Raw genomic sequence first — 25,279 nt, 5'->3', positions numbered from 1 at the left:
TTCTTTCTTTCTTTCTTTCTTTCTTTCTTTCTTTCTTTCTTTCTTTCTTTCTTTCTTTCTTTCTAAAAAAACGTCATCAACGGGAATTTAAACAACCACTGCAGCTAAAGTATCAAGATTGCATTTTCTCTGTTCTCAGGTCAAGGAGTTTCAAACAGGCTTCAAATCAGAAAGCTGGTAAATAGTACATGTATGCAGCCCTGTGTTTCAGGAGCACTGAGGGGGTTCAGGGTCCTGCCCAAGGACAGTTCAGTACATTCAGGTTTGAGGATAAATCTACTAAACTTCAAGTAGAAAGACAACTCATGGGTGTGATCTCCAGCCGCCACATTTATCAAACCACCCTGGGACGAGCATCTACGCCCTCAATTCTAAGTATGCTTGGTGTGTGACTGCAGAGAAGAAATCTGCACATTTAGAGGTCAAACGTATAATAAGAAACACTATATACTGCAGGTATACGTAAATAAAATGTACGGTACATTTTATTTGTTTTTAGCCGTTTTCATTACCTATCTTGGGTCTCTGTGGATTATGCTCCTCCGGATCGTCCAGGAAAGCAGGCATGTAGTTGTTCAGATCAGCCTGTAGACAGTGAACCAGGTACCTGCACCAAGACATCACGTTTTATTAAACATCTCCATCAGTAATACGAGCACTAGCAGTCCTACATTCGGAGGTTTTAATCAACTTCAAGGCTCTGCCACCTGCCCCTCCCCACATCCACGCTGACACTCACTTAAAAGCCATCTGGACGAGGTGGGCGAGGATGTCCTGAGCGTCCAGTGTGACGCGACTCAAGTCTCGGTCCTGCTTGATGAAGTTGAGCAGCTCGGAGGCGTTGGCCATCCAGAAAGCCAGCGCTCCAGCGATGTTCTTCTGCTTCTGCAATGTACCAATCACAGCCGTACAGACATGCATGGGTACAGAGACAGAGAGAGGAAGAGAGAGAGAGCAAGGGAGAGAGACAAAGAGAGAGCTGTTAAAGCAGAAGTATGCAGTCGATGCCGAAGGTGTTAGAAAGTAAGTAGACAGCTTTTCTGCTTGAGTGGCAGCCAGAAGGAGCAGTTGTTACTTCAGGGATAGACTCGTGCCCTGCCCACCCCTCCCTTGAGGTGTGGAGATGAAGAAGAGTGGTCACACTGCCAGAGCAATCAACATACTGTCTTCACCTCTGGATTTCCTCAATGTTTTGATGAGAATTCGTCCATTTTTGACCAAGGTGACCTCTCTGTTTCCCTCTCTCACACACACAACGCAAGTCTCCAGGTCATCAGACACAGGCCTGCCCCACTGACGAGTCAAATTTTTGGTTAAAAATAAATGAATAAATGGTCAAAACATAATTTCACTGTAGGCTACAATTATTCACAAGGAGAATAATACAGGATGGCAGAGATTTGCTTTAACTTTGCCCATATTGAAGACAACTGCTTGTGTCCTAATACATGTCATTTATCAGATCAGAAAAGTCATAAAACAGCTAAAAGAATGATTCTATTTCATGTCATGCAACGACAGTTACCATCAACGTGAGCTGGGGGTTACTTTGTTAAAGTAAATGTCTCATACTTTAAATTTATGATTCCTGTTCAACACTCATAAAGAAAAGGAGGAAAAATCAACTTTCCTCATTACAAAGTGAACCTTTGCTGGGGCCCATCTAAAGCTTGCCATGAAATTAAAAAGTACTGTGGAGATACTTTACCATTTATAACAGACCTGATTGATACGTAGTACTGACGAAATGATGTCATTTGGGGGTGGGGCTTACAAACTAACATCATTTGGTCCCGACCTACCATCCTCCCAACAGCCCAAACTCACTAAATCACTTTACTTTACTGCGTCCCTCTATAATTGTTGTGACTGTCTACAGACATAACATTCAAACTTAGCAGCACCACTGATCAGTTTCAATTTCAATTTCATTTGAAGAAATCTTTTACTTGAAGGAAGTATCATCTGGCTGTCGAGGTCTCCCATCCCAACGATCAGCAGAAACAAGCCAAAGTAATTTTGGGTACTAAAATGGCATTAAGAGTGTTTTCCAGACCGCCATTAAAGGATGCAAGGAAAAGATGCATCCGACTCGCACACAACAGTAGCTGGAATATCTTAGAGTAAACCCTTCAACACAATAGCTGCTTGCAGCAAAAAAAAAACAATGTTTGCAATAAAGATATGTTCTTTGTTGCTCAGTGGAGGACACAGCTCAGTGTCTGAGGAGCTGATTGGCTGATCCCACCGCCGCTCACCCCATTCCCTGCAGTCATCTATCCCCGCCTCGACAGACAAAACACAAAATCAACAAAACAAAGAAAAATCCTTCATTCAGAACAGCCAGAAGATGAGAGGTGGAGCAGAGTACATCCAAAACAAAACACTTGAGACACATTTGAGACACTGATGGATGAAACTCCAAACAGACAATTGAGGAGGTGGAGGAGCTCAGAGGGATGCAACCTGTCTCTCATCCACACTGCTGAGAAGGAGAAGCGAGACGTAATGAATGCTAGAATCAAAGATGGCACAACGATGGGAAAGAGTGGTTGCTTTGGTTTTTCTCAGTTTTGGGCTTTTGGTTTTAGTACCAGGCAGGTCCAGGAAGCTGAATGGAATTAGTCAGGTTGATGTTGCTGTTGTTGCTTAGTTTTCCAGCTGTGGGTAGGATGTATTGTTACGTTTTGGTTTCACATTTCTGTTAGAGAAAAAAAAGCAGCAGCAACAATGATGGGCTTGTCACAGAAAGCGAGTAGAGCAGCTGAGAAGAGAGGAGAAAGGAGGAAAAAGGTTATGAGGTCAGGCGATATGAGTTTTTAATTTTAAGAAGTTCATGTGATTTGCCTCTTTTGGCTCCTCTGTATTTCGTATAAAGAGCATATAAAACCTCCGGATTTAACATGGAAAGAACAATTGAAAATACAGTACCTAACGCTTTAAGGAAGAAAAATAGAATCAATGTAATTTTAGAGTTGAAGCTTTACCGTTACACCTTCTTCTCAATCCACATGTTAATTCCTACAAGTAGCTGACACGGACAACTTGGCCCCTCAACCCTGTAGGGAGCAGATCTAGTAGCTCCTTTTCTAGTCTGATTTTGATCTTGGAGGAAAAAAAGGTTATTGCAAAACACAAAGCTGCTCTCTGATTGTCACATTTTATCCTTTGATGGTCCCCGTCTACACTGATGGCTGGGCCTCTTCCACTCAAATGGGAAATTAAGTTGCTTTCACGCCATATGATGGTCAAATAGGTTACAGCGATACATTTAATCATTTTTGTTTGATTTACCGCCTGTACATGCAAGTGTGAGAACATATTTACAGAATATTAGATAAAACAATTTAACAACATTTTTCATTGTAATTGATAAGTTATCCGGTGAAATCTCTCCTTTAAAATACACTGCTTCATTGTAAATGTGATTTAGTACTTTTAGATTCAAGATATCTAAATTATTTTTTCCCCATAAAGAAAAATCTGTACTGAAGACTCAGATAACCAAAGGTTTCTTGTTGCTTTATCTGTAACCATCTGCCCTCTAAGAGGTACAGAAGTACGATTTGGCTTGTTTTGGTTTTCCATCGTAGCCACAAAACTGAAGATAGTCCATAAATGTGTGTTCCTACCTCAATGGAAGGTTCGAGCGAACTGGATGGATATTAAACTGCGATTTAAAGGGATAATGGAAAAGGGCAAAAAAATAATTTTTAAAAAGAAAAGCAAGTCTGGGTCTGAGGACGCTACTGTCAACAACATGAACATTTCCAAATCCAGGACAGTCGGTCCTGATCCTGAAGATCTTACTTCCTAGAGTGGAAAACTAAATGACTGCTGTCAGTTTAGAGCTTTTCAGCTTTATCCAAAAATAAGAAAATATACCTTAGTTGCTACCAACAATTTTTTGTAGACTGGAAGAAACTAATCTGATTTATAAATAATCCATATCGCCCACCCCAAAGAGAACGAAAGAGAGAGAGAGAGGAAGGAAGGAAGGAAAAAAAAGAAAAAGGTAAACGAGTCTTTAGCAGCCGTATCATGGTGTGCTGTTGTGATATCCTACCTGATCCCCTTCAGGAATCTCCTGGATGGAAGGAAGAGGAAGAGGAGGAGGAGGAAGAGGAGGACACATTTACAGGACAGAGAGAAAACACGTCAACAGCTACAGTATGGACACAGCTATGCAAACACACAAACACGCAAATACACAAACACTGGCTCACAGGTGGTCATGGTTCACAATGTCATCTTGAATACGGTAAAGAGAATTAATGGATGCGCACTGAAAGATAACACAAGAGCCTGGAAATGTTTGATCAATCTCAATTTACAAAATTTGAAGACATTTTTTTGTGCTTTTAAGATCTGTTGCACCTTTGAATCTGTCCAGAGCTGACATCGGCTTGCATCATGGGTAACCTGATCACAGACGGCTGCAGGTTGACCTGAGAATGTGACTGACTACAGATGTGTGCCGTGTAGGGGTGTAACGATACACTAATCTCACAATACGGTACGATACACGATATTGAGGTCACGATACGATATTATAGCAGTATTTTTTTAACAACCTTGAATGAGGAGCATATGACTGGAAAAAAATTGTCTTTTATTTAAAAGACACAAAATACAAAACAATACTGTGCGTTTGCCCTATTGTTACAGTTTGTAATGCTTTATAACTGTTTAAGTTTTAAAGAGAAAGCCAGCCCAACCATTTTCCACAAACTGAACTAAAAGTAAATGTCAGGTTTACATTATGCATCTTCAGTTTCATACAAGTACAAATATTTTGCCACAAACTGAATAGTTTCTCTCATGTATGATTTGACTTTTTTCTTTTCCAGAAATTTAACAACTAAAATTAAATAAATAAATAAAAGTAAATAAATACATACAATTTTACATCATAAAAAATTCATGCTCACCTTATAAGTGTAAGATGAGATTTATTTTTGTTAAGGTTATTTTGGTAATTCAGGGTTCATCATTTTATAAATATATTCTTTATATTCTGATATAAATCAGGGAATATAATTACACTACTCAGTTTATCTGTAGTGATTAGTCTGGTTTAGATTGGGCGGAGTGATACGCCACAGTACGGCACTAGGTGCTGTGTTGATGTTCTAAAATCCTACACTGTTGAGGGACATTAAAGTACACTCGAACTCACGCAGAAGTTGTCCCCGTGTTTATCCTACTCACCACCCCAAAAAGGTTTAATTTAATAAGGTAAGGCTTAACTCTACACCAGCCTTACATAAGTAAAGGTTCAGAGCTCGAAACGGCACCGCAAAATGGTACTAGTTTCTTCTGAGCGGAGTAAGATTTTGGTGCGCAGGTCGAGGCGTGGTCGTCACGCGTGGTCGGATGTGCGTTACTAGTCAACACAATAGATGAATATTAATAACCCAATATCGCGATACAGTTTGTCACCTCCACGACACGTTTCGTGACGTTTTTGTATCGCAAAATTTTGTGGCACGATATATTGTTACACCCCTAGTGCCGTGTGACCAGTTATCACAGCTAACGTCTTTCTGCTTATATGCAAATAAGCATTTAAAATATTTTTGCCACTGGCCTAATTTTACAAACCAGTATCTGCCCATAACTTTGGCAAGACTATGCAGTCACAAAAAAAGAATTAAAAATATTTTGAAAGCTGAAGTTGGATCAGTATCTGGTACCAGTGGGCAGTCCACAGTGTTAAGCTGAACAGGCATCCAACTATGAATAAGAGGAAACGCAGACCCGAAATGCACCATCGTCATTCAGGAGCCTGCTTGAAGTAGTTCTACCTACATTCCTCTGCAGCTACTGATATTTCTCGGAAATTGCATAGAACAAAAATCTGACTACATGCAGTAATGAAATGGATCAAGTCTTCAAGCCCACCGAGCGTGTTTTTACTCATAACGGTGCCGCATACCAAAGAAAATTAAGAACTGGCTGTGAGCTAAAGCAATAAAATTCAATTCCACTAATAAAACTGCAGGTTCTATAGAGCTTGGAACTGGAGCCTTTCAGGAAAACATGAAGGCTGCGGTGCCTCGGGGGAACAGTGATGCCTGCGCTAGACTGCTGTACATTAAATAGTTTCACCGAAGACTTGACGCCACAAAAATGTTGCACTGATGGGAAACAACAGGACAAAAGCAGATTGCTGCACAGGAGCTGTAGAGACGGATGTATGCACAAGGACACACACTACTTACAACTACGGATGTAATTTGTAAGAATACAGAAAACGTAACAACATGGAACACCACCCAAACGTCAACAAAAAGAGGGTCACGGAGAGAAGCGGCCAAACAGATGGCAGCTGAGCACTTTCGACATGAAGATAAACGGAGAAGAGAAATGCAGCGTTACTAACCTGGATCACTCCTTCCATCATGCTCACCATCTTGTTGACGATGGCTATGACTTTGTGTGTCCTCTCCGACGGCGACATGTCAGGCCGGTACGTGGGGGACAGGACGAAGCGGCAAGCCATGTACAGCACGTACGTGGGCGAGAGCTTGAAATGAACCGTGGAGCTGTTGGTGTAGTTGATGATGGCAGAGAGGAAGGTGTCTTCAGCTACAAGGACAAACAAAAACAAGTGCAGTCACAATTAGGCCTGTGTTGAAAAAATCTATTTCCCAATTATAAATCGATTCTCATATTAATTCCTAAAAATCGATTCATATGTCGTAAGATTGATTTATTTATTATTTATTTATTTTTTTTCTTTTATTTATGTATTTTTTTTTTCATCATTAGATTACAACTTTTGGTTATTTTTTTGTTTATCCCCAAAAAAGGAATGTTTTGTTGGACACGAGAATAACGGTCCGTGTATCTTTTGGTCATTGGATTTTTCCATCATGAGTGGGAATCAAAAAACAAAAAACGATTGGTTTATTTGATTTTCCTTTTAAAACAAAAAACAAATATTGAATTACACTGCATTTTTTCTTTTTCTGTGTTAATATGATTTAACAAAGATTCAAAATACGCTTTTATTTTCGTTTTCTATTTCATATAAGAAAAATGAAATCACTAGTAAGCAGGAACGAAGAACGAACCAAAAACAACCGTTTATTCATATTCAGTGCAGTGTTTGGAGGGTGTGCTTGTGAGAACTGGGTCCCTGGAGGTCCAGGAGGCAAAGGGAAAGCCCAAGTACCCCCGTACCGGGACGTGGTCCCGGTCCTGGCCGGGTGCAGTGCAGCGTTTGGCGGGCTGGGTGTGAGTGTCTGGGGTCTCTGGGTCCCTGGGTCGGGTCCCGGGACTCGTGGGTCCCTGGGTCAGGTCCCGGGACTCGTGGGTCCCTGGGTCGGGTCCCGGGACTCGTGGGTCCCTGGGTCAGGTCCCGGGACTCGTGGGTCCCTGGGTCGGGTCCCGGGACTCGTGGGTCCCTGGGTCAGGTCCCGGGACTCGTGGGTCCCTGGGTCGGGTCCCGGGACTCGTGGGTCCCTGGGTCAGGTCCCGGGACTCGTGGGTCCCTGGGTCCTGGTCCCGGGACTCGTGGGTCCCTGGGTCCTGGTCCCGGGACTCGTGGGTCCCTGGGTCCTGGCCACTTTCGCCCGATTTTCAGACACTTTGGCCGGCTTTTAAGACAGAAACGCCGGTTTTTCTGTGATGCTTCCAGGATTCCTCCAGCCGCCTGTGTCCGCTCCCCGGGCTCCCTGTACTGACATTACGCCCCCAGATGTAGCTACAGTTGTCATAGCAACAGTAAACACCAGGTCAAAGCAGCAACGGGACTCGGGTCTCGGCAGCCCCGTGAGGGGAGACCTCGGGAGCGGCCGGAACCTCGCCCCGCCTCGACGCACCGTTTTCTGGGCGGGCGGGTGGGTCCGCTCGGGCTGGGGGTGACCGGCATTTCGGGCCCCGGTTCAGCCGTCTGCGGGTCCGCGCGAGCTGGGGGTGACCATCATATCAGGGCCCCGGTTCAGCTGTATGCGGCGTGGTAGGGTTTGAGAAACATCGTTTTTTCCAGAGGACCGCCACCACCGCCAGAGCGGCAGCCGACCGTCGGAGGTCGGCCTGCCCGGCGGCGGCGGGGCTCCGTGGGGGGACACCTGGGGCGGACGGGTCGACTCGGTCTCGCTACCGAGAGGGAGGCGCTGCCGGCCCCCCGGTGGACGGGGGGAGCAGCGCCGCAGAGGCGGGCCCGAAGGAAGCCGAAAGCCGGCCAAAGTGTCTGAAAATCGGGCGAAAGTGGCCAGGACCCAGGGACCCACGAGTCCCGGGACCCGACCCAGGGACCCACGAGTCCCGGGACCCGACCCAGGGACCCACGAGTCCCGGGACCCGACCCAGGGACCCACGAGTCCCGGGACCCGACCCAGGGACCCACGAGTCCCGGGACCAGGACCCAGGGACCCACGAGTCCCGGGACCTGACCCAGGGACCCACGAGTCCCGGGACCCGACCCAGGGACCCACGAGTCCCGGGACCCGACCCAGGGACCCACGAGTCCCGGGACCCGACCCAGGGACCCACGAGTCCCGGGACCTGACCCAGGGACCCACGAGTCCCGGGACCCGACCCAGGGACCCACGAGTCCCGGGACCCGACCCAGGGACCCACGAGTCCCGGGACCAGGACCCAGGGACCCACGAGTCCCGGGACCTGACCCAGGGACCCACGAGTCCCGGGACCCGACCCAGGGACCCACGAGTCCCGGGACCCGACCCAGGGACCCACGAGTCCCGGGACCTGACCCAGGGACCCACGAGTCCCGGGACCCGACCCAGGGACCCACGAGTCCCGGGACCCGACAGGGACCCACGAGTCCCGGGACCAGGACCCAGGCACCCAGAGACCCCAGACACTCACACCCAGCCCGCCAAACGCTGCACTGCACCCGGCCAAGACCGGGACCACGTCCCGGTACGGGGGGTAGGCTACTTGGGCTTTCCCTTTGCCTCCTGGACCGCCAGGGACCCCAGTTCTCACAAGCACACCGGCCAAACACTGCACTGATCCCGGCCAGGACCGGGGACAGCTCCCGGTACGGGGACTTGTGCTCTCCAGGACCTCCAGGGACCCCAGGACACTCACAGACAGCCCGCCAAACACTGCAGCTCGCCGGGGACATCTCGCGCTACGGGGGCATTGGCTCTCCAGGACCTCCAGGGACCCCAGGTCTCACAAGCACACCCGCCAAACACTGCACTGAATATGAATAAACGGTTGTTTTTGGTTCGTTTTTTCGTTCCTGTTGACTAGTAATTTCATTTTTCTTATATGAAATAGAAAACGAAAATAAAAGCGTATTTTGAATCTTTGTTAAATCATATTAACACAGAAAAAGAAAAAATGCAGTGTAATTCAATATTTGTTTTTTGTTTTAAAAGGAAAATCAAATAAACCAATCGTTTTTTGTTTTTTGATTCCCACTCATGATGGAAAAATCCAATGACCAAAAGATACACGGACCAATAACTGGTGCCATGTTTTTGCCTTTAAATATGTTTAAAGGTATGAAAACATTAAAGTGTTAGGTTATAATTGCATAGATTGTCTATATTTCATTACTTTATATACTGTTTTGGGGTTACATTTGCAAAAAATGCTAAAAACCAAATGCTCAAAAATTAAAAACCAAAATAGACCAAAAATGGAACAAATAAAAACGGAATGTGGGAAAAAATAAAACCTATTTAATTCATCTCTGTTTGCTGCCCTGGATCTGTTTGGTAATTCTGACCCACAGATGTTTCTGAAAGCAGTTCTATCAGCATTCTGGGAGCTGATTTGTCCTTACAGCATCATTAGCTGCCAATACTTGCTGTTTAATCTCAATATAATACTAGTAGTAATATTTTGCATAACTACAGTCATATAATTCATGCAACAGCTCAAGTTTTAATAACACTAACACTAAGTCAGTTTTAATAACACTAACCCAAATCAATATCGGAATTGAATCGAATCAAATCTTGATAATCGATTCAGAATCTTAAGAATCGGAATCGAATCGATTCTTGACATTTGAATCGATCCCCAGCCCTAGTCACAATGTTTATCAAGGCGGACTTGGGTGAACGTCAGGTGGACAGCAGGAAGAACAGAGCAAAGCAGCTTCATGCTTTCTGCTGTGATGGTGCAGCGGTCTGATGTCGCTGTGGGCCGGCGGCAAGTAGGTGAACAACAACCTGTTGTGTTGTTGGTTCTGTAAACATTTAAATTGTCCAGTGCAGCCACTGCTTCCTTGTTCTCTCTTTTTATGTCTTTGAATGCTGCTGAACCCTCCTGTAGGCGCTTCCTTTCTGCTGCCACTTAGTTCTGTAAACAATCCCATCGCTGTTGCCCCAACATTGGGGGAATATTAATAATCCCTCACTTTGGCCTTTACTCATAATAGGAAAACCCCGTTTTAGGGCCAAGTTTGCCACTGCAGTGGGGTTTTTTGGGAGTATTTAGTTAACACATCCTACACACTGGGCCTTCATGTGGGAATTGTACTGTGATTACTCAAATCAAGCGTACAGATCAAAGCTTGAATTGCATCCAAAGGCTCAGAAGTTGCTGATGGGGTCGAGTCTCCACGTTTAATGATGATATATCGGAGGCAGCTGTAGTTCTGGAAGTAAAGCCACCGTCTTCCAAAACAAAGGTTTGTACATCTATCCAGCTTTTCACGTTTATCCAACTTCTCAGTATCACTCTCTGGGACAATGACCTAAATGTCACGCCGGCACCAATTCATTAAAAATAATAACCACAATCATATGCTGTAACAATGCACCTTTCAATAACCTTGTCTACCTCATACTGCTGCACCTTTCACTTTTTTTAAAATATATATGTATATATGTTAATAAGAGCTGTCATTTGCCTATTTACTGTACAGTGAGCGAAAATAACCAAGTGAAATTCCATGTTTTGTTTGACTGATTATCATTAACGATTTTAAGTTAATTTCCTGAACGTCCATCATGCATTTCATTTTTACGGTTTTTCATCTCGTACATACACAAAGCGCAGCCTCACAAAGGCCACCACTTCCTCAGCCGTGCGTCTGTCATAGATAAAATCCTCACACTTTTCAAACAGGAACTGACCCACATTGACTGGAATTAATTAACAACTTCAGATACCGAGTAACGTTGCCGTCTCTCGTGGAATCCAAAAACCGCTCGCCTGCCTGTGAATCAATGTTTCTGTTCAGCCGGCTCGGTTCGGTATTTGAAGCCAAACTGGTTGCAGCTGCTCTCTAACCCCGCCGCTATATATTCCTCAGATCACACATATGTGTGCTACTGTGCACCGCTAACGCACGGTCCTGCCCCATAGGGCGTACGGTTACTCCCAGTGCATTGTGGGCGTCCAGATTTCCACCGCCGTAGGACCAGACGAAGCCCTCCTCTGCCTGGAAAAACAGATGAGCTCCCACATTGCCAAATATACGGCGTACTTTGAGCGCACACAGGCACACAAATGCCCCGATGAAAGTCAATAAACAGAAGTGTTACAAAGACAAAGCAAACAGCAAAAAAGTGCTGGGAGCCGTGAGCCTGCGGGAGTTTCCACTGACCCACTCGTACGACTCAGACATCTGGAACCTGGTGGAAATAAAGTGAAGAGCCATCTTCCTGCTAACTGTTACGACAGGAAGATGATGTTACAGTTATCAGAGAGCGAGTACTGATGGGACGTTGGGGAGCAGGTGGCCGCGCAGAACATCAATCCTCTCTGTCCTCTCAGTTTATTTGGATAACAACTCGTATTGACAGTCTGCTGTGTCAGGTTAGGGTCGGGACACAGATAGCTCGGGCACATTTAGAGCAGCACATTTAGTTTAGACGAGGCAGACACTGTTTTTCACTTGTACTGTCACTACTTTGTTTTGAATTAATGTTCAATTAAGGAGTTAGTTTATCTATGAAAGAAAAGTGTGAAACACTTACCTGCACATCTACTAGCTGAATACATAAAGTATAAGACATTTCAGCATCCTTATTTTACATAATTTGTCAACCCAATTATATTATACTGATACTTATGCGACAGCCTGTTTTAAACCAATATGGTAATTATATTCTGACTAAATTAATCAGGGACCCAAGTATCTTAAATGCTAAGTGAGAGGAGGTATGAAGAGCATCTGCAGTCCCACTCTCAGTGTGATCACAGGCAATTCCAGGATTCAATATTTCCGCTATTGATGGTGTAATAAACACAATGAGGGAGGCGCAGCGAGATACGTTATACTTACAATTGTCTCTGAACTCAATGCTGGCTGGAAGAGTCAACTCTGTTCTGTCTGCTGAAATGTCCTGAGACCTGTGATGAGACGAGTTGATACCATGAGGTGGGAAGAAATCACGGGCCAGGAATGAGGATAGACCAGAGGAAGGGAGGAGATCAAGTGAATGATGGAGAAGAGAAAGAACGGAGGGAAGTGCATCTGACCTGATGTCCTGCTGCTCTCCTCTGATCATGGGTTTGACCATTCCTCGCTCCATTTCCAACTTCCCTGAGCTCTGCAGAGACACACCATCAGTTACAGCAAAACTCAATTTCACTTTAAAGATTAGCCAGATTTAAACACACAAACCGTTGATAACGGCATCATGAGGCTTCTGTCAAACTACGTCTGTTGACGCGCACTCGATTTCTATAAAGATCAAACTAAATCGCCTATTTGAAGTTCCAAACTTCGCATGAGGTTGACATTTTCTATGTGATGCAAAGATTAAAGATGAAAGCAACCACTTCATGTACGTAATACTTTCATGAATTAATTGCTGATAAATGGAAGATGTATTAATGTTTCAGAAGTTTTCACTACTGCAGGCATCTTGAACTCATTTTTGTCAATTCAAGTTTATTAATTTTCTTGACAGAATCAAGCAGTTGAAGCTGTCCACTGTAGTGACCATCATGAATAAAGTGGTCTTTTTAAAAACAAACAAAAAAAAAAAAAAGGAAGAAACAAAACAAACAGCGAAGGCTGTGAATGTGCAATGTTCCATCTTCTCATACAGATTCTGGCTCCTCAAGTAAAGCCACATCTCCACACTGATCACCCATCTAATCCCAGCTTTTATTCTTCTGATGCCTGAAACGCTCAAACCTCACTGTGTGCAATTCAGTGTTTTACGAAACCATCACATAACCAAATTAAATAATTTAGCAATGAACCCGAGGGAAACAATATGTGGATTGACATCTTTATCATGCAGTGGGGTTTTTATCCTCCAACCTCGTCCATTAGCAACATTACCGTCTTGAACAAAATAAATGCGAGCATCGTCATTACCTTACTGGTAGGCAGGGCAGCTCCACTGTGGATGTCTCCGTGAAGGTCGAAGGTGGTTTCTGGGACGCTGCTGCGGCAGAGACACACACATCCAGCGGTTTAGATGTGGCTGGCTTTCTCATCACAGCAAACAAGAGCTCAGATTTAATCCACACACAGGCGCGCACACAAACCCCGACACGCTTGCTTATCTGGGTTTGCCCTCGCCGCACACTCCCATCGGCGGGGAGGAGAGCTGGATCAGACATGCAGTATATTAACAACTCAATATATACCGGCAGATCGTTTACTTCCTACTCATGCACACACACTTACATAACAGTCTAATTAGTTATAGAGAAGCCGTGGCAGGAGCCCTGAGTCACAGCTGGGACACACTGTACTTGACCTTTACAGGGTAGAAAAGACACGTCTAAAAAAGGTAGAGCTGTCTAGCTTTTTTAGAAATGTTGGTACTTTTTTCAAAGTACCATGTGACAAAATGTGCAAAATGAGCAGTGCAACACAAACACACAAAGCATTTGCTATATTTGTTATAGCCGGGGAGTTTTCCATCACACACACACACACACATCAGCAGCTGAAGTAGGTACATCATTAGCAGCATGACCACATTTATATCTAAACCACGTATTTAGTTTTACTAGTTTTGACCTTCTTTTTAACTTTTACCATCCATGTATCATATCTTTCAAGCTTAGTTCACAATCAAGGAGATAAAACTTCGGCAGATGCTTTCAGTCTCTTCCAAACCGAATCCACACCCCCCTCTAAGTTTAACAAACTGGACCACGATGCTGCCTGGGACTTTACAGGACTTTTCTTCATCTCGTCTCCAACCGTCATGTGATCTGGACAACAGGGCAACCATGTGACTAAGGCCACCACAACATGATTCTTTGGTCTTAAATAGTTCATTTTTCTCTCTTAAGCTCAGAAGCTTTGATAATCAGTAACTGATATTATAGTCAAGAACACATGTTTTTACTTTGTTGTTTTTCGTTTCAGTTATGAAGCATAGCAGAAAACAACAGAAATTACATTTAACATCTAAAACTTGTCTAGTGAAATTACAAAACGGAGATATTTTTGAAACCGGAACAAAATTCAAAACACTGATGCAGATCGAGCCTCATTCCAGACCTCTTAGCGTCTGTTTTGATCTCCTACTTATTAATTCTAAATACTGCTGACAGAAAGGACAAAGTTAAAAGGCAGCCGATTAAAGCTCCAGACATTCATTCACTACAAGATCATCTGTGCAACTGCCAAAAACCAACGCCAAATAACTTCCAATCTGCTGATTGTGGCTGTAATCGGCCTTGACATGATGACGGGTCTGCAGACTGACTGAAGTATGCATCCTTGCAAGTCTGGAGAGCACAAGATTGGAAAACAGCCCAGAAAACCAAAGGGAAGCGCTACGACCACCACATGCACACCAGAGTAAGGTGTGCAAAACAATGGCTGTCGTTAATGCAAATGCACAACCCCTTCAACTTAGCTGAGAGGTGGAAAATAAGAGTTACAAGTGCTATTTGATCCACTTTTTGTTCAAAAAAGCAGATACAAGTATTATCCCTGGGATATCCTCCCTACACCGTTCTCCAGCAGAAACCCATGGCTGCACCCTGAGCACACATTACTCGTGCTTGTCTGTGAACCGGTCCCAGTGAGTGGTGGCCATCTGGTTCTAAAAACGAAGCCACCAACAAGCTGCAGAGTCAAAGCTTCCACGGCAGACAGCTTCCTCATCCTGACTGTGCCAAGTCCCGGTCCATAAATCCCATAAAACAAAGTCAGAGGACAACTGTGACCCACTACCACCGAAAGCGTGCTCAACTTGGTAGGACGCGGCACGGATCAGAGATATCTAAATTCACCTTATTAAATGATGGGAGGCCCACAAAGAATCATTTTGATGTCTGGCAGTAAATCACTACGGCCCGATCTTTTTATAGCGCTGAAGGAAACTTCTGGCTGTTCAGCTGCTACAGGCTTTACTAGGTTCCGTGAGCAGGGAGACAAACCGATCTGCCTGATACTGTCTGCTACTTGGCCTCTTTATTGGAAAAACAATAATGAGAGTGGATCAAGAAAACAAGGTTTGTGGGCAAAGAAATCACAACAAAAAGTTCAAAGAGGGAATTGTTTGGCAGAAAGAAAGGTGAAATTATCTAGATACTAAATTAACACTTAATTTCAGATAAAAATCCCACCTCCAACTACAAAGAGAAACCAGGTATGCCAGCCAGGACGGTGGCAGCTAGTTAGATCAATGCATATTTTGATCCTAGAAAACAGAATGGTGAAGTACAAAAGGGCTTCCCAGAGAGAGAAACTGGGTTTTAAACTTCAAAACGTCCAACAGCAAACTACAATATTGTTATATGAAAACTTCATCTGAGAATAGAGATCAACTAAGAGCATTTCCATTTTTATCGAAATTTTGTGTCAGTACTGGTTTCCAGTCTGTTCTGTCACAACAGGAGAATCTGCTAGTCCTGGATCGTTATACTATTACAGATCATTACACATATTACCCACAATTAAAATCACATGGATTAGAACATTGGTCAGGATGACAACGCTCTAGATTTGAGTAAACTGTTTCACCAGTAATTCAAAAAAAGTCTGCAAATAAATATGGCATTGATATTGGTCGATCTAAACCTTGCACCAAACAAGAAAATAAATTATTACCGGTACATTTTTAAATCTAAGGCCAATGGTAACTTAGTTTCTGTTTTGTACTATGTTAACTGACGGTACACAAAGCCTGTAGAAATTGTAGAGCAATATAGGACTAAATATAACATTTGTAACAATCTCTTCAAGAAAAAAGAAGAAAAAAAAAAAGGGGGGGGGGGGGGGGGGGTCAAGCAGGGTCCACAGGCCTCAAACCCTGCAGGTTCTTATTACAGCCCAGTCTTCTTTCTGATTTCTTCTTCCTCCCTGCTTTTAAATGCTAATCAAAATCACCTGATGGGGGTTTAGGCTGGAATGTAAACATGCACCGAAGAGTTGAACAAATATCACAGGAATGTGTGAAGACACGGCTGCAGCCCACACGTTAAATATCGTGCATCGAGCTTCATGTCCCCGTTCAGACGCTCAAAGAAAAGATCTGACCTAAGAAATCAAGTCTGTGTACTTCCATTCGGTGTTCAAGCCTCACAAACACGCTCCTCGTCACTCAGACGTCCTGCCATCCATGACGAATGTCGACAAAAGTCAAGAAATATGTATAAAAATCCCATAAAACTTTACAGTTCTATACAAATGTTTTCTTCCTTTTCCTTGTGCGCCATTCATAAAGATGAGCTTTTACATTCAAAAAAAGTTTATACTCTCAAATAACTGAACAAAGTTGTATTACAGATACAGGTAAAAGCAAGCAAAGCGAGGTAGACCAGAGAAACCAAGAACTGTTACTTCACATGTTGGTTTTGAATCATTTGAAATCACAAACTCATGCAGAAGAACACACACACACACACACACACACACACACACGTGTTTGTTACTTACAATCTTCCTGTCTTTCAGTGTTAGTCATCCACAGTTAAAGAAGTGCATAATCAACAGCTCCTATCCTTCAGTCATCCCGACACGCTCACATCTCCTCCTATTTTGCATGTTCTTTCATTGTGAAACTGCAGCAGGCTGGAGGCCACACCCAACACCATGCTGATCAGATTAGAGGGCAGCCTGCCTGCCATAACCCTAGACCTCTGGCTCTTCCTCTCCTCTCATTTCCTGACTCTCTCCATCCGTCCTACCAGAGACTTGCCTCCTCCCCCTTCTTTTTCTTCCCTTCATCTCTTGCTGTGCCTGCCAACTCCAAACCTCATCCTCTCCTCCCTTCATAAACAACAACACCCTGGGTTTTTTTTTTCTTTTTCTTCTTCACATATTCAAGAAAAGCATGCATGCCAGGGGATATGGGAAGGGGATTGTGGGAAAATGAACAAACACAGCATTTTACTTCTCCTCACCCAGATTTATTCCGGCTCCTGATCATGGCAGCTGCTTCTCTCTTCATTCCCTGGTCGAACATGGGATCCACAAACTTAAAGACGTGCACAGAGCCGAACTGGAGGGTGGAGCCGGAGCGCAGCACCGTTGTCTCGGTAACACGCTGTCCATCAACAAAGGTGTCTGCATCGGGCCCGTGTGGCGTCACAGTCACCATGCCTTCGCTGTGCATGAGGTTGCAGTGGTGGGGTAGAATCCCTGGACCGAGCAGCTGGAGGCAAACGCAGCAGATGCATGAGCGGAATACGACTGAACACACTTCTCATCAACTGCAAATTAACTTAGATTAGATTACTTGTGAAACTTTAAATCCTGACATGCAGGATGGTTTGTTAAACAGAAGCATCTGGGAAGAAAATTATATTATAATAATTATTTTAAAAGATAAAAAAAAAAACACACAAAAAACTGAATAAAGCAAAACTTTCAGTGCTGCTCTTTGCTCTTCTCCAACACAGAAGAATGCAGGCTTTCACGCATTTTGGAAGTAGCTGCGCTTTTCTCAGCTCCACAGGCTGAATGTACAAATCCAGGAAAACAACGCTGCCTCCTCGTTCGCTTCGCTATTAGCTACAAACACTAGGTAAAACTAAATAGATGTAGCTGTTGTAACCAATGAGCTAAATAAATGTTACTTTATTGATTGTTTTATGGCCTGATAACAGAATTTGAGCTGAGAAACTTTCCTCACATCCATATCCAATCACTAGCAGAAATACTCGAAATAATAATGTCACAATCAATACTGTAGCCGTATCTAACTTCTTTAAAACCCAATCAGTGTTGTCATACGAGCAACCGCTGAAGTTGACAGTTGTGGATCCTGAATAGTCAGGATTACTCTCCCTCAGGGACACAAGTTTGGTTGGCTCCAGATCAACGGCAATTATTGTCTTAAATCAGACTATTATCCTGTTACCGTAGTTACTGGCAACTGAGGTCCCTACTGTGCTGGATGCCTGGCCTGCTTGAGCTTCCGCTGCTGTGCATCAATGTGCATGATTCAAATGAAAGAAAAAGTTGTTTTTCAGTAATGCTCACAGAGCAGAAGTTAATATGTATTTAAGTGTTTTAAAAAGCACACAAAATTCAATTTGAACCCCCCTTCAGCAAGGAGACTCAGTCACGAAGGAGATGAGGGAAAACCTTTAGGAATGAAAGAGGCCGTATCTATTTACAGAGAGTGGAAATTAACATCACTTTATACTGTTCAAGTATTCTCAATATTAACCAAAACTCATTAAATATAACAAAGACCTGGAAAACCAACAGAAAATGAAGTGAATGAATGACATACATTAACTAAGTAAAACCTGATTCTGCACAAAATAAATCTGAGCCTCAAGTTTTAAAAGATACATTCTTATACACCGCTTGATAGCCCCATACAGTGGCAGTACATAAAAGTCAACGTGGTTTCACCTTCTTTTAAATCATCAAACAAAGATTCAGCTAATAAAACTTAGCGTTGTATGTAGCTTACCTGGATGGCTCCGTCGTCCGTGCAGTCCGATCCCACCTCAGTGATGCTGTGTTGAAGCCGGTACAACTTTGGCTTGTCCCGCGAGTCCGACCCGTCTGGACACACACACACGTTCTCAGATTAAGCAACCAACGTGGCTGCATCACAGCTTTTAAACTGATCAAATTCACTATTATTTACTGTTAAATTTAACGCCACTTTACTGTTACGCAGAGAAGTGGCTGAACAGAAGTCCCCTAGTACACAGAGACTCATTACCAACTGTTGTGCACTAGGACCTGCTCTACTGAAGTGGGGCAGAATGTGAATCCCTGGTGGGCTGCGAAGCAGTTTCTGATTATTAGTGAGAAGAGTTTAGTAAAGCAAAGCAGCATATTAGTACACTGAAGAGAAGAGGATCAGATGCTGGCTCCTTCGGAGGGAAATGAACGAGCACCGTGAGAACTCCAGATGACCAATCGCAGCTATGAAGGCGACTCGGACTCCAGATTAACGTCAAGAAAATTCAAACAAGGGGCCGTGGAACTATCCTTAAAACGCTGATCAATAAAGACAAATAATATCAAGCTGTGTGATTACATTATTCAACTACTTAGGTAATTAAACTATACTTGTACATATTTGTCCATCTGGTCCCAACATCATGTTTAAGTCTTTGCTGCTGAGTTATTAGTTATTAATGACCTGATTATTTTCATTTTAGTTTTTCTTGTTTTTTTTTTAAATAAGAAAATTAAAGAAGCATTTCTCTGAGATTACAAACTTCAAATAAGTGATGCCACGAAAATGCCTTTGAACCCCCCCCCCCTCTCTAATTTCTATTTCAAATCTAATTTGTTTCAGTAGAAACACAAGAAACTCGAGGGTTTGTTACATATCCTGCAGGCACTTGCATGGATGTGCCAGAAGGATACTATATAAATAACTATATAAAAAGAAATGTGCAACAAAAATGTGCCATTAACAGGGGATTGTGTTTGATAAGGGTGAGGAAAACGAGGACCCCAGCAACAGACAAGAGGAGATGCAGTGCAGCTTTACCTTCGTGGTGCCGATAGGCGTAGTAGGCATAGTGATTCCCTCGGCCTACAGTAGGCAGGCAGGCAGGCACGGAGGCAGAAGGACACATGCACAGGCCCAACACACCCCCAGAGGCAGGTGCACACACACGCGCGCACACACACACACACACACACACACACGCACGCACACACACACGCACACAACCGTACCATGCCATAAGAAGGTAGGGAAGAAAACAGACACATAGCAGAGGGTGAAAATGTTGCAAGGAAGGAAAATGCAGCCTAGTTAACCCATTAACTGCATGGACGACAAACACACACACACACACACACACACACTTCCATAAGTACACCATGTAAACACTTTTAAGGGCCGTTTAATGGTGGCAACGCTGAAGCACCTTCTACAACTGAAATTCTGAATTCCAGAAATCAATCGCGAGCAGCTTGGACAGCCGCTTGTGTCTGTCAACAAAAGGACTTCTTCTCGAGTCCGTTGCAATCTCAGATGTCGTTCTACCAGTATCTGGCACAGGCCACACTAGTGACTCAAGACCAAGAGTTGGTCTCCGGAGGCTTAAAACACCAACCAGGAGTCTACACAGCTTTGTGGGTGCTTCAACGATGGAGAAGTAATCAAATATATGTTATACAGATGTAAATGCTGATATGTAACTTTCCAGCTTTTCATAGATGCTACATATTTTCCTTTTTATCAAATACTGGGATCACTTAACAGAATGAGTTTGAGCCAGCTACAGCAATTTATTTTTGGCCTTGAGCTACCACTACTTTGAGCAAATAGTTATTGACCATATACAGTTGTGTGAAAAAGTGTTTACCCCCTTCCTGATTTCTTATTTTTGTTCCAGATCATCAAACAAATGTAAATATCAGACAACCCTTAATAATACAAAGCTTCATTTAAAAACTGCATTTTGTGTTTACTTATGTTATCTTTGTCTAATGTTTACATTTCGTTTGATGATTTGAAACATTTAAGTGGGACAAACGTGCAAAAAAATAAGAAATCAGGAAGGGGGTAAACACTTTTTCACACAACTGTAAGTACACAAACAGCAAACATTCGTTCACTTACACACAGACAACCCCAGCAAGCATTTATTAGGACAGCCACCAAATCAATGTCATGTCTTTGCTGTCATCTACAAACAGCAGTCCAGTGTGATGTAAAGTAAGAGTGTTAGTTTATTCCTAGATCAGACCCAAGAGTGGCGCTGAGGGGTGTTTGCTCCCCATCCGGCCTGATGTGTTAAAGATATGAGGATGAGAGACAAAAAGGCAGATAAAAAGTGAGGGATCAGTTGAAAGAAACAAGCTGTTAGGGCAGCACATGTTACAATTAACGAGGCTCGGGCAGTTTTCTCCGACACGCCCTGAAAAATAACTAATATTCAGGGATGTTCCATGACTTATATTTACCATAACCTACCTTATTTTTGAAAACGTCATCCATCAACCTGCCCTGAGAGCTTGCATTTCAGTTAGACATTGTATTTTCCTGTTTACAATAATATATTTGGGGGAAAAAACTACTAACAAATAACCTAATAAAAAGTCTGTTAGTAAGTGACAAATTGTTGGAACCGCTCTGTCAAAGAAAAACCTACAACAGATGTATAATTTGCACTATGTGAAGCTAATGTTGACAGAAAAAACACACTCCTACTTAAACCATTATGCTATTACAAATGTATAACACACCTGGAGATTTAAATGTGGGATTTTCCTTTCAATAGTGAGAAGAACGTGAGCTTAAAACCAAACTTGTCTGTTTACATAATTAAATCTGATATTTGAACAGTCCAGCGTGGGCTGGGACATTTCCTCTAGCAGGACTTCATAAATTTTAATCTGCATATAATTTCAAAAACATTTGGATCACATCCTTCAAATTTCTCACTATTCTATCTCTGAGAGGTAAACCTATTAATAAAAACTAGTAGTAAACTGTGCATTTTTCAATAGATTTCCACTTCAGAAAAGGTTTAGGGAAAATGATGCATTAAGAGAAGCTGCAGTTTTCATCCAAATTGGGACTCAAATTAAGATAAAAAGGAGGCAACTTTCGCATGAAATGCAGCCAGTTATTACAGCTGCCAGTGTCGACTACCTGCAGTTTTCCATACTGAAGAAAAAAACAACACTGCAGTGGCAGCAATCGCAACCACAACACAGGAGTGGTGATGGGAACAGCTGGGAATCATAACATGATGACACCTGATTCACCCGCCTTGCCAGAAAACGGAGAAAGAGACTAACCTGGAGCTAAAACTAAATCTTATTTACTGTAACTAAGCTGTAACAACAGAGCTCATGCAGTACAAACAGCTGTTTGTACTGCAGCGACTGCATCTGTCAGTGAAAACATTCAAAAAACTCCAGGGAGAAACACCAGTGTCAGTGTGCATGTGCATGCATCAGTGTGTGTGTGCATGTATCAGTGTGTGTGTGCATGTATCAGTGTGTGTGTGCAGGCATCAGTGTGTGTGTGCATGCATCAGTGTGCGTGTGTGTGTCGTGTCCTACCTGGACTCAGCTCCACCAAATAAGGCAGTTTTTCAGGCGGCAGGGGGCCGTCCTTCCCTCTGAGGTCCACCTTCTTTCCCTTCCTCCCCTGGTAGTCGGGAGGTCTCTTTTTCAGCTGGAACACTAAAGCTCCTAACACATGAAGATGCGACTTTTGTAACAACTTTCAACACCCTTCAGATAAATAAATAAATCAGTCTGGATCTTATTTTTACTGACTGAGCACCATGTGTGGCTTTCAGAATAGGTGCTAAACCCATCACCTTTTTTTTTTTTTTCCTCCAAAACTTTTGGGAATCCACCTAAAGTTTAATTTAAAGTTACATATTTTGTATTTTATAAAGAAAATGCAAAACTGCTCCGATCACGTGTAAATGTTTAATTCTACATATACGATACGTCTGACTAAAGCACAGAAAAAAAAACATTGGTAGGGGCAGCTCACCTTGACGGTGAATGTTGTAAATTCTGTACATTTGTTGTGCACTCACTCATATATGAGAGCCTTCTTTCTTAGCACTCTCCAGCGCTATTCTGTCCTAAAACAGCACTTTATGGATAAAATTCTAAACCATAAATAATTTCAAACTGCGTCAATAATAACCAACTCTTCTGTGGTTGCAGAAGGAACTGTAATGACTGCAAGGCAGCAGAAGGGGGCAGTATAAACCAATGAAAGTGGGATTGCAGCACACTACACTAACTGAGGGGCAAATGACACTGAGTTTGAGTGTGACAGTGTGAGTGAGTGTGTTACCCCTGTCAGCTGGCCAGTCTCTGAAGATTTGCAGTGGACAATCTGCATCATCCAGAATCACCTCCTTTCCTGACTTGTCATCCTGCTGTAAACAGAAGAAGACAGAACAAACAGTCTCCTAAGCAATTAAAGAAAATACCAACAACTGTTAAATGTAACCGAGTAACATGCAGATATGGTGACATCTTAGACTTCAGTCTTCATTCACTGGTTTAAAAACACCTTAAACTGTCGGAATAGTCATATTTTCAGTTTTCTTTCCACAAATGATGATAGTTATCAGGGAGATTTGGTGAATGCCACTTTGATGATGCAATCTCACCGCACAACTGCCCACTGCTGTGGACGTGATTTATACGCCATGTGCAGCTTTTGTTTGAAAAGCTTAAAGCAAAATGATCTTGCATCAAATCCAAACAAGTGGTGTTGAGTTTTTGGTAAATCATGAACTATTAGAAGGATTACCTATAAAGGTGGCATAAAAGTGAATAAGGACAAGTTAATAACTAATTACTGTAACATTATTTTTGTGACAGTCTTAAATGTCACCATCATGACGGGTCTAATACTTCTGAGTCAAAGATCAACGTCACATTCCCTTTCAGATTCTGTCAATACTGTTAATATACAGTATACTGCAGCTTTTTCTTTATTATCTTGAGAACTTGCAACATTTATAGCTGCCTCTCACTTCAGCATGTCAGTTTAATCACTGCTGCTATTCTCTTCCCCCGTAAATGCCGTCCCACTAGTTTGTAAACACTCGCTAGTTCACCAGTGCTCATTTCTAATCCTCACTAACCTAATGGACTTACATCTGCCAGCACTCTGTGTGCAAGTGTGTGTGTGTGTGTGTGTGTGTGTGTGTGTGTGTGTGTGTGTGTGTGTGTGTGTGTGTGTGTGTGTGTGTGTGTGTGTGTGTGTGTGTGTGTGTGTGTGTGTGTGTCTGCGCGCAAGCGAGCGAGAGACAGTGAGACAGAGAGAGAGCGAGAGCGAGGGAGAGAGATCTGTCTCAGGAGGATTTTCTGCTGTATTGGCTGAGACCACAGTAGTTATTTCACACGAATGGCCAAAACCAAAGCCCATCAGAAGAGACAGATGTGAGAGGCTGCGGGGAAAGCAGCCAAGCTGACCATCACGCACACACACGCACACACACACACCAACTGCAGGTATGGCAGTCAGTCTGGAACAAATGGAAATACATTCCTCCTGACAGTTTGTGGGTCGAGCAGACTTCTGTTTCAATCTGACAGATGGGTGAAGAATGTGTGTGTGTGTGTGTGTGTGTGTGTGTGTGTGTGTGTGTGTGTGTGTGTGTGCGTGTGTGTGTGTGTGTGTGTGTGTCCTCAACTTTCCTCTCTCTGGCCACTCAAAAAAATGATAGAACTATTAATAGATGAGAATGGAGGGTGAAGGTTGAATTTATTGGAGAAAAACCACTTAATGACAGCTAGACACTCCGTTCTAAGATCCTCAATAAGACTGCCAATGCTGCGAAAACCAAAACTAGTTCAACTCAACGAGAACACAGATTTTGTTATCAAAGAGGATGGACAATATCTTTTGAGTGACACTATTGGCAGATTGAGATCCACAGCAGAATCTAGAAGTTGCAGTAAGAAAAGAAGAGCGTTGTTACCTGAGCAATGCAGTACTCTCTGGGGTTCTCCTTCTCCAGCCCGTACTTTTCCAGTGCCTCCACCACAGCACAGTCAGCTGTGTCTCTCGTGGAGAGCAGGATGGTTTTATAGGGGATGTTTGGCTTCAAACTATCGGCATATATCCTCAAAGTGCCCCCTGCAAACACGAGAGCATTTTGGTGATTATTCTCTCCCGCCATCAAACCAAGGAAAAGCATTTTCTTCATGTTCTTACTAGTAATTGGTCAATCATAAAACATAGCTGTCTGAAAGCAACATTTCAAATAAAGGAGCCTTGAAGATATGTGGACCTCCCTCTGTGACCCCCCCCCCCCCGACCCAGGTCTCACATCAAAGTAAACGTAGAAAATGTTCAAACTGAGGAAAATATGATCCCTTATGACACAAATTTTGAGTAGCTGTTAGCTTAGCACCTATGAAAATTCCTCCCTGGCTTTAAAAACTGGCAGTGATGTGAAAACTGTTTGCTGCAGGAAAGACACCGACTCAAAC

The 25,279-nt window shown here is 43.2% G+C and overlaps 1 protein-coding gene across 20 annotated transcripts in view; it reads right to left on the bottom strand.

Annotated features, from left to right (window-relative positions):
• afdna (afadin, adherens junction formation factor a) overlaps positions 1-25,279 on the bottom strand; it is a 106,602-nt gene that overhangs the window by 42,602 nt on the left and 38,721 nt on the right. For 11 of the 20 annotated variants that reach the window (XR_009784492.1, XM_061746709.1, XM_061746717.1 and 8 more), the window contains exons 6-18: positions 24,766-24,923; positions 23,124-23,208; positions 22,367-22,498; positions 19,833-19,877; positions 18,792-18,886; positions 17,269-17,519; positions 13,271-13,340; positions 12,421-12,491; positions 12,224-12,291; positions 6,386-6,591; positions 4,067-4,087; positions 740-885; positions 513-607 (exon numbers count right to left, since the gene is read on the bottom strand). Coding sequence is in view for 19 of the 20 variants with exons in the window: in XM_061746709.1 (XP_061602693.1) it covers positions 513-607; positions 740-885; positions 4,067-4,087; positions 6,386-6,591; positions 12,224-12,291; positions 12,421-12,491; positions 13,271-13,340; positions 17,269-17,519; positions 18,792-18,886; positions 19,833-19,877; positions 22,367-22,498; positions 23,124-23,208; positions 24,766-24,923 (1,443 nt within the window). In the remaining variant the exon portion in view is untranslated. The remainder of the gene's footprint in view (positions 1-512; positions 608-739; positions 886-4,066; positions 4,088-6,385; positions 6,592-12,223; positions 12,292-12,420; positions 12,492-13,270; positions 13,341-17,268; positions 17,520-18,791; positions 18,887-19,832; positions 19,878-22,366; positions 22,499-23,123; positions 23,209-24,765; positions 24,924-25,279) is intronic. The other 9 variants (XM_061746714.1, XM_061746728.1, XM_061746727.1 and 6 more) reach the window with 4 other exon arrangements.

This window comes from Cololabis saira, chromosome 18 (genome assembly GCF_033807715.1).
Source record: "Cololabis saira isolate AMF1-May2022 chromosome 18, fColSai1.1, whole genome shotgun sequence".
NCBI lineage: Eukaryota > Metazoa > Chordata > Actinopteri > Beloniformes > Belonidae > Cololabis > Cololabis saira.
This window is presented reverse-complemented; position numbering and strand designations above follow the sequence as displayed.